The following is a 9,889-nucleotide window of genomic DNA, read 5'->3' as shown; positions in this document are numbered from 1 at the left end:
TACTATTCGTAATAAACGGGCATAAAAGATGCCAGTCAAATTTGATAAGACATAGAAATGCGGGACATACTGGTGTGTGCATGTTACTGCATGTTCGTTCTCATACGCTCTCTTTCTCTCTCTCACACACACACACACACACACAACCTGTAGCAAAAGGGAAATAAAGCAAGATCATACCTCAGTTACAGCTTTTGCCACCTCCAACTCCAAATGTGCGTCGGGGAGTCCCATCAAACTTAATCCATTTTCATTGCAAAATCTCCTCACGTTTCTTGCGGAACATCCTCTTGCTCCCCCACTTACTTGTGATATCTGCGCTGACATTTCTGTGGATGACTGGCCTTGTTTTGCCATGTCTAAAATCATAGCTGAGTAATGTTCTAAAGACATTTTATTCTGGGCTACAACAACACCGGTACCCTGTCAAATTTGGCGCTCTTGTCACAGAAATGACCACATCCGGTATTAGAATACGAACAAACGAGCCTTTTTCTGTTTCTGTTTTCCGGTGATTTTATTTTTTGTTATTAAAAAAAGAAAAAGAAACTCAAATTATTTTGTATATTTCACTTGTTCATTTTTGACACTGAAAAAGAGAAATACTTTGTATTTTAATTTTAATTTTTGTATATTACAACAAAAATCAAATAGCCACTTGTTTTTTGTTTTTTAATGTTAACCTGTTTCTAAAAGGAAAATCAAATGACCAAAAGATACACGGACCGTCCAACACACAGGGTGAAAAGAGGAGCAGCAGCCATGTGCAGTATGAGAAAAATGTGGGTTTTTTTTTTAATTAAACCATGTAAACCTGTTCTACAACCCCTAATTAAGATTTTGAACCTGAAAATGAAAAGACTGGAAGTGGAAGAGGTTTACAATGGAAATGAGGAATCTGTTTAATCACTTTGAATCACTTTGTACAAAGTTCATTGATGAATTTATTACAAGAAGCTGAAAGATTTCTGTGATCCTGTACAGACTCAACTGATCTGTTCTCTACCAGGAGGAGACTCTCCCTCCTACAGAGACACTGAGGAGGTACCTGAACCAGACCAGAGCCCAAAGCCAGGATAAAGAGGTTCAGTGAATGTGGTGTTGAAGGTGTGGAGGTGGATCAGTGTGTCAGAGGAGACTCTGTAGAAGGACAGAGAGCCAGCAGGACAGTCCACATACAGTGCTACTTTTTCAGAGATATAGGAGGAGGGGGAGAGGGAAGTTCCTATCTTATTGTGCCAGATATAGTAACCACCATCATCAGAACACCTCAGACTCCAGGACTGATCATTCTGTCCAAACCTGCAGTCTTCTCTGTCACTACTCCTTCTGATTCCTCTGTAACTCACTGATATATAAACTCTTCCTGTCCACTCGACCTCCCAGTAACAGCGACCAGTCAGACCATCTCTACACAGCAGTTGAGGCCAGTAGTCAAACCTGTCTGGATGATCAGGATATGACTGAACCTCCTTCACACGTGTCGCCTTCCTGTTGTTGTCAGACAGTATGATCTCACTGTTTACTGTGTTTGTGTCGAGTGTGAGTTCACAGGAATCTGATGGAGAGAACGAGACACAATCCAGCTGCAGTTATTGATCTATCATCTGTTCATTGATTGGCACTTTGAATGAGTGATGTCACAGTCTGAAGATGGTTGAATGTTTTCATGAATCAAATGAAAAACACACTTACACTTCCTCAGACCTGGTCTCAACCATCGGACTCCAGCAGGCTCCACCCTGAAAGGAGGAGGGGGGTCAGAGCAGCATCAAACATGGACATTACATTCCTCTCATAGACATATACAAAATATGTGGATCCGGCCTGCTTCTCCCTGCCCCCCATAAAGCTCTTCGCCTATGTCACTCTCGTCGTACACTGAGAGTGACCCACAGGATGTTGGTGTGTGAGAAAGAGGAGGAAAACATCTGATCACACACACAAAACTCTTTCTGATCGAAACCGCATCATTTCATGTGTTGGGATGTTTTGTGCATGTTCATGTTCCTATGGTTTGGAGTTGAAACGTTCTCTATGATGTATATTACAACAATAATAATTACTGTCTGTATCATTTCTGTCTCCACTGTGCTGCACGTCATGTTTGATGGCATCAAAAGCAGAAATAATGACAGTTTGGTGAAAACGACTTTCATATTTATATATGCTATGACTAACATGATATGTCCAAATGTGTGTCCAGGAACATCTGTAAAAAGAGGTTACTGTTGGAATCAGGACTTCCCTTGGTGAGAGATGACATGGTAGGAGAGATGACACAGTGAGCATTTGTGTAATCTTGTGAGACTTGGTGCAATTCAAACATGGCGGTGTGCAGCTCAACAAACATTTCATTCAAACAGACTCCAGCTGGGCTGGGGGACTGTCGGCCCTGGTTCTCCCGCGTTATCGCTCCCTGGCAGTGGAGGGCTCCCCGGTACGGCTCTCTGCTGTTCTCCCTCGGGGCGGGGTGTGGCTGTCCCCAGGACATGTGGTCTGGGGTCCACCTCGGGGGGTCACAGGGTGCCTAGGCTACTGGGAGTGGCGGTCTCTAGGCACCTCACGAGTTGATCCGGTTGAGGTTCGGAGGGCTGCGATGGTCTGTATTTTGCTGTTTGTTTGTCAGGTCAGGGTCTTCTGAGTTCACATTGCGTAATTTTGACTTTTTATTTTCTATTCCAATTTATTTTTAATTAGTTTTTAACGTGGGTTTGCTAGTATACTTTAGTTTTTATTTTTTGAAAATGCTTAGTTTGGTTTTTATTAGTTTTAGTGTTAGTTTTAGTCTTTGTCACTGCAGGCTGCCATGCTCAGTAAAGTTTAGTTCAGTCCAGTTTAGTGTTTTCACAAAAAATTAAAATACAGGTACATTCATTAGAAATAATGCAGATTTGTGAAAAGATAACAAACAATAGTACACATTGTCTAAATAATAGTACAGATAAATGAAGCACAATAATAGTACAGATAAATGAAGCACATGCAATCTACAGTAATTTCTAATCTACATATAGAAAACCCTAAGAACAAGCTACCCTAATCCTACTACCCAGTGGTCCCAAGAAATTCATTACATCAGTCTCTAGCACTATCATTCTTGGTTAAATAGTTGAAATACAATAAATGGAGGCTAAGGACAGCTACGAAATTGGAAGATAGTGCAGGCCTCCCTTGGAGCCACAAACAACAGGTCCCTAGCACCCTGAAGGCAAGTATGACTGGAAAGCAGCTATATTAAAATCTAAACTTTATTATTCAAAAACTAGGTATTAAAACAATGTGAAGCACAGAGACAGGTTGGGTGAGATATCAATGAGCCTATTAAACACACACTAGCTGACATGCAGTAAATATAATGACCAGCAGTCACATTAACCCAGTGCAAGGGGAGATCACAGTCTACTTGTCTGTACTAGGGGCAAGTTTATCCTGCATGCAGGATGAGCTCTAAGCCAGACAATCAGAACGGAACAGAACAGAACAAAACAACAAAAAGAAAACCACCAATAAAGTGACTCACTACCTGCAACCCAAACTAAACAAAACACAACTCTACACAGTTGTTGCATTTATATTTTTTGTACACATGTATGCATAAAAGATAATAGAAAACCTGTTCAAACCCCACCAACTACGCAGCTGATCCCTTCCTGGGTCTCCCCGACTAAGTTAGCCTCCCCCTCATGTTACATAAATAAATAAACGAAAACTAAGGACATTTACTCTTTCATTTTAGTTAGTTGTAGTTTGTTCTGCAAACCCATAATACAGTTTTAGTTAGTTATTGTATTTTTGTAAAGCCTCGTTTTTATTTTTATTTCAGTTAACCACAATGTTTTTCACATCTAGCTTTCGTTATTTCGTTCGTCTTTGTTAACGATAACAACCTTGGCTTATGCACACAGATTCACCCACACGTACACACTCTCACATATAGACACACACACACACACACATACACATTTAGGTTATACCTGGTTGTCACAGGTAGAATAACTCTTGATGCTTTTCATTAAGTTATTTAATTTATTTTGCTTGGCTGTTTCTCCTGTTCATTCTCCCTCTGTTTGGCTGGTTGTCTCTCTATTTTTGTCTGTTTGTTTTTTCTCCACCCCAAGCCCCCCTCCCCGTTATCTTGCAGGGTCTGTTGCTTTCTGCAATTGGTGTTTTCTCCCCCCCCATCCCTGTTCTCTTGCAGGTGTTGTCCTTTCTATGTGTTGTCTGTTTGTGCGGTGTTTGTGCCCCGATCCCCATTTGCCCCCCTGTCCGGCCCGGTGTCAAATCAATACATATTTAAATAAATAATAAAAGGAGTATATTATTATTCTCTTGTTTAAGTAAAATCTGTCTGGCACAACATGGTATCCAGCTCCTCATACCTATACCAGTCTGCTGTGCAGGACAGGTAAAAAATTAAAATGAAAAAATAAGACTTCCCTCTCTGTCCCTTTAACCCAAAACTAGAACTGGTTTGGATGTCCTTTGTTTTTTAACTTGATTACAGTGAGACAACACTGCCATCTACTAACCAATGTTGAGAATTATTTTAGAACATTGCAGCCTAAATTGTTATCATTCATTGCTAGAGTGAAGGTGGTCTGCATTGGCATCATTTAAAGTATTATTTTAGAGTGTAAAGTTAAGATCACAGTGTCAAAACTCTATAGCTATTGTCATCATTTAGAGTGCTATTTTATAGTGTAAAGTTAAGATCACAACGCTGAAACTCCATAGCTCTGAGAGTGTGTGGTCCTCTCTGTGTCTAGCTGCCTGGAGGCAGTAACAGTAGCACATGTGTGTGTCAGCAGGCACGTGTGCTCTGGGAGCAGGATGAGACAGCAAGGCATCATCAAAAACACCAGCAGAGGAAAATGTAGAAGCAGAATTAGTGAAAATTGTGTTACAAAACAGACATCAATACAGTAAGAATGTCCCGTCTATAGCAAACAGCACAAGAGACACCAGCTTATTCCACAAAGTCAGGTTTTTGGTTAACATAGCGTGATCAGTAGAGGGCATGCCTAAGACACAGAGAGGAGGAGCATAGCAGACAAAAAGTCAGACATCAGTCAAGAAACAGTCATCAGTGATTACCCTTAATCAATATTAATAATCATTAATAATCATTTTAATCAGTTTTATTATCATTAATCAGTATGTAATCATTCTTGTATCATCATTTTTTTAGTATTAATCATTAATCATTCTTAATCATTTTTACCTAGATGTGCTTTGGTTTTTCTTATAAGTAGTGAACTGTAGTCATGAACACAGAAACAAGCTCACTGTGGTTAGATCCTTGAGTGGGAGGAATGACTGCACGAAGTGGCAGCAGATGTTTCGCCTTGTCCAGCTGTCATCTACTGTAGATTATGACCATAGGAGAGGCTGCAGGTGTGCAAGATCTGCTGACACTGTGACAGTGCATGCTTTGGTCTACTGTTATCTACTGTTGTTGTGACTACATGAGGAACTGCTGAGGTGTTAATCTGCTAACATTAAGACTACATGCTTAATTACTGATTAAGGGGGTTTGATTGTCAACTTCCAACCTCTGGTAATTATAGCCAGTGTGAGCTTTGAGTGAACTTGCTTAAGGAATTCATGCTTTGCAAAAACACGACAGAGGATGACCAAAAAACTGTCAGATGCTTGGTAAAAACACAACAGACAGATGAAAAGCAGAAAGCAGAAAGCAGCCAGCATAACATCAAGAATGCTGTAAGAAACCAAGCATTAATGGGAAATGCAACTTTACTTATGTTATTCTTATATTAACTGTTTAAAAAATACAATTGTGTGTGATATTAAGCATGCATAACCTTTAAAAAACACGGTGAGACTGAAGTTGAAATGTAAATGATGAACTTCTTATCCAGTAGTATAAAGATGTAGAAAGTCTACAATACAGTAATAACTGACAGCTGGGGAACAGTGTTAGTTGGTACAAACAACACAAAAACAGAGGAAAAGAAGTTCATCATGAGGAAAGGAAGGCAAACCAGCCCAGAAGAGATGTATATAAGGCTGTCTGCAGACCACAGGATGGACTTCATCCTCCGGCCTGCTGGGATGTTGTATGGGTTTATTTGTCCTGTTTTGGAATAAACTCTTGACCGCCTCCAGAGAAGTTCTTGTCTGCAAGTTTTTTGACTACTGTGGGGATTATTTTTTGACGAAGTTTTATTAAGTTGGTGAAGGTGGGGACCAGGCTTAACTGGCCCAGCCTGGTCGTACATCTGACCCAACACCAACAGACAGAAATCTCTGTAACTACGCTGTTAGGAATCAGTATAGAAGTGTAGCTATTACACTGTTTTATATGAGCAACACTGTGTTTTTAAGACTAATACTACTGTAAGTGTGTATAATGTAACTGTAGTGTAAAATGTGTTTGACAGTAAAATTAATTTAACCAGCTAACTGAGACTATAACTACTAGTCTCAGGTAGCTAGTTAAATGCTTTGCTGAAATAGCTGTTGGTTACAGTATGTTTCCCTGAATGTTTTCTTAGAATAATAATTATTTAATAATAATTAAATAATCAATATGTAGTTAATAGTTAATTATAATAGTTTTAAGCGAGAAAAACTTCCTCCTCAACCAAAACTCTGCCGCCTTTGGTTAAAGAGTTTACCATCATTTTAGCTTTAGGCTTTCTTCAAGTTTATTTGTGCCTCACCTAAAGTCAGAACATAATTAGTATTTTTCAACCAAGCCTTTATGTTAGGGTTTAAAGTGTGGGTTCTGGCCGTCCAACCACCCCAAACTCCTTATTCAGTCTTTTGTGTTAAATATCATATACATATCACCTACACCAAGCTTTACAGTAAAAAACTGGCGCTACATGGCTCGCCCACTGTGTTGAACTATGATGCTAAAAAGATCCTCAGTGCGTTACAAACTGATGCCGAGGGGTCTTGATCGTGTGTCCATATGTGACGAGTCGGGGAGTGAGAATGGGTTTCCAATTCTGATCTGACCAAACTGCATGAATTATTACTAACAGCAATTATCATGGTTGTTCCTGGAGATATTTTCCTTGGAGACCTCCTACACAAATATCTTTTTTTTTTGGTTTAACCAGTGTTTCTGTTCTTATCAAAGGAAAAAAGCTTCATACAAGTGTGATTAACCAAAAAGAACTCTTCTATCAGACTTTAGCTGCAGCAGGCCTCTTCATACCTCAGAGTCTCCAATCTCCAGTGTGGATCCTCCAGTCCAGCAGACAGCAGCTTTACTCCTGAGTCTCCTGGATGATTGTAGCTCAGGTCCAGCTTTCTCAGATGGGAGGGGTTGGAGCACAGAGCTGAGGCCAGAGAAACACAGCCTTCCTCTGTTATCAGACAGCCTGATAGCCTGCAAACACACAAAAAAATACACATGGCAGATCATCTGAGGGTTCTGCTGTGCCGGTTAGATACAGGAGTAAACTGTCTCCAAATAAATAGTTAAATCTAGCCTGTTCACATTTAACGTTAATGTTTAGCAGGTAAAGTGTCAGTTGATAATTTAGTAATTAGAAGTAAACAAAGAGACTGATAGGAATATCATTAGTTCTGCAGGTATTTGGTTATATACCAAAGTATTAGACAAATTAAAGTGTTGACCTGATGATGGCGCTAGATGAAACGTCAAAGGATCACCAAAGTTATTAAAATTCATCCTGAGGAGAGCATGAATTTAAGGACCGCATTTCATCACAATCCATCCAAAAGTTGTTCTTTTAGACTGAATTGTTGGACCAGCTGACAGTTCCACATTACCATCCACAGAGCCACTCTGCTAGCATGGCTAAAATATTACTTTGAACTTTTTATCACTAACAAACAAAAAATATGACTTAAAGAAGAAACATTTTAAACTTTTTAAATGGCCATCAGTTGAATTGGTTTACGGAATCCTGACCTGAGCATTTTCAGTGTACAGTGTGGACTCTTCAGTCCAGCAGACAGCAGCTTCACTCCTGAGTCCTGCAGGTTGTTGTTACTCAGGTCCAGCTCTCTCAGACTAGAGGACTGGGAGGTGAGAACTGAGGACAGAGATTCACAGCTTCTCTCTGAGAGGTTACAGCCACTCAGCCTGGAAAGACAATAGTAATAACTTTTTAATTTTTGTCTCTTGTTGAAAGATAGCAGAGTTTTGAATGATGAATAAATCCCACTTACAGAGCTTTCTTGGAGGCTTTGACCACTGGCAGCAGCCTCAGAAGAGCCTTCTCTGAAGCAGAGTATTTTTTCAGGTCAAACACATCCAGGACTTTTTCTGATGACAGTAAAATGAAGACCAGAGCTGACCACTGAGCAGGAGAGAGTTTATCTGTGGAGAGTTTTCCTGAATTCAGGGACTGTTGGATCTGATCCACTAGAGAACGATCCTTCAGTTCATTCAGACAGTGGAACAGATTGATGCTTTTCTCCACAGAGGGAGTCTCTTCGATCTTCTTTTTCATGTACTCGACCGTCACCTGATTGGTTTGTGAGCCACTTTCTGTCTCTGTCAGCAGGCCTAGTAAGAGAGTCTGATTGGTCTGCAGTGAAAGTCCCAGGAGGAACCGGAGGAACAAGTCTAGGTGTCCATTTGGACTCTGTAAGGCCTTGTCCACAGCACTCTGGTAGAACTGTGTCACAGCAGATTCATCTTTACTTGTTTCAGACTTCCGGGAGGTTGATTGTTCTTCTGCCAGCAGATCGACACCAGAGTTGATGAAGGTCAGATGGACATGAAGAGCAGCCAGAAACTCCTGAACGCTCAGATGGACGAAGCAGAACACCTTGTCCTGGTACAACCCTCTCTCCTCTTTAAAGATCTGTGTGAACACTCCTGAGTACACTGAGGCTGCTCTGATATCGATGCCACACTCTGTCAGGTCTGATTCATAGAAGATCAGGTTGCCTTTCTGCAGCTGCTCAAAAGCCAGTTTTCCCAGAGACTCAATCATCTTCCTGCTCTCTGGACTCCAGTGTGGATCTGTCTCAGATCCTCCATCATACTTGGTGTTCTTCAGTTTGGACTGAACCACCAGGAAGTGGATGTACATCTCAGTCAGGGTCTTGGGCAGCTCTCCTCCCTCTGTGGTCCTCAACACCTCCTCCAGAACTGTAGCAGTGATCCAGCAGAAGACTGGGATGTGGCACATGATGTGGAGGCTTCGTGATGTCTTGATGTGGGAGATTATGCTGCTAGCCTGCTTCTTATCTCTGGATCTCTTCCTGAAGTACTCCTTCTTCTGTGGGTCAGTGAACCCTCTAACCTCTGTCACCATGTCAACACACTCAGGAGGGATCTGATTGGCTGCTGCAGGTCGTGTGGTTATCCAGAGGCGAGCAGAGGGAAGCAGGTTCCCCCTGATGAGGTTTGTCAGCAGCACATCCACTGAGGTGGACTCTGTGACATCAGTCAGGACCTCATTGTTGTGGAAGTCCAGAGGAAGTCGACACTCATCCAGACCGTCAAAGATGAACACAATCTGGAACTCTTCAAACCTGCAGATTCCTGATTCTTTGGTTTCAGGAAAGAAGTGATGAACAAGTTCCACCAAGCTGTACTTTTTCTCTTTCAGCACATTCAGCTCTCTGAAAGTGAATGGAAATGTGAACTGTATGTCCTGGTTGGCTTTGCCTTCAGCCCAGTCCAGAGTGAACTTCTGTGTTAAGACTGTTTTCCCAATGCCAGCCACTCCCTTTGTCATCACTGTTCTGATTGGTTCATCTCTTCCAGGTGAGGGTTTAAAGATGTCTTCTTGTCTGATTGTTGTTTCTGGTCTGGCTGGTTTCCTGGATGCTGTTTCAATCTGTCTGACCTCATGTTCATCATTGACCTCTGCAGTCCCTCCCTCTGTGATGTAGAGCTCTGTGTAGATCTGGTTCAGAAGGGTTGGGTTTC

At 41.3% G+C, this 9,889-nt stretch overlaps 3 protein-coding genes across 3 annotated transcripts in view; 2 read left to right on the top strand and 1 right to left on the bottom strand.

Annotated features, from left to right (window-relative positions):
- The window catches only part of LOC123971220 (NACHT, LRR and PYD domains-containing protein 12-like), a 524,333-nt gene that overhangs the window by 43,678 nt on the left and 470,766 nt on the right, over positions 1-9,889 (top strand). The window lies entirely within an intron of this gene.
- LOC123971384 (zinc finger and SCAN domain-containing protein 10-like) overlaps positions 1-9,889 on the top strand; it is a 54,742-nt gene that overhangs the window by 15,814 nt on the left and 29,039 nt on the right. The gene's annotated exons all lie outside the window — the stretch shown is intronic.
- LOC123971348 (NLR family CARD domain-containing protein 3-like) overlaps positions 878-9,889 on the bottom strand; it is a 22,000-nt gene continuing 12,988 nt past the window's right edge. The window contains exons 7-11 of the mRNA XM_046050103.1: positions 8,173-9,866; positions 7,913-8,086; positions 7,190-7,363; positions 1,696-1,742; positions 878-1,558 (exon numbers count right to left, since the gene is read on the bottom strand). Coding sequence (XP_045906059.1) covers positions 1,026-1,558; positions 1,696-1,742; positions 7,190-7,363; positions 7,913-8,086; positions 8,173-9,866 — 2,622 coding nt within the window. The 3' untranslated portion in view covers positions 878-1,025. The remainder of the gene's footprint in view (positions 1,559-1,695; positions 1,743-7,189; positions 7,364-7,912; positions 8,087-8,172; positions 9,867-9,889) is intronic.

Source organism: Micropterus dolomieu, linkage group LG01, assembly GCF_021292245.1.
Source record: "Micropterus dolomieu isolate WLL.071019.BEF.003 ecotype Adirondacks linkage group LG01, ASM2129224v1, whole genome shotgun sequence".
Taxonomy (NCBI): domain Eukaryota; kingdom Metazoa; phylum Chordata; class Actinopteri; order Centrarchiformes; family Centrarchidae; genus Micropterus; species Micropterus dolomieu.
Note: the sequence above shows the minus strand (reverse complement) of the source record. Positions and strands in the feature narration are given on the sequence as shown.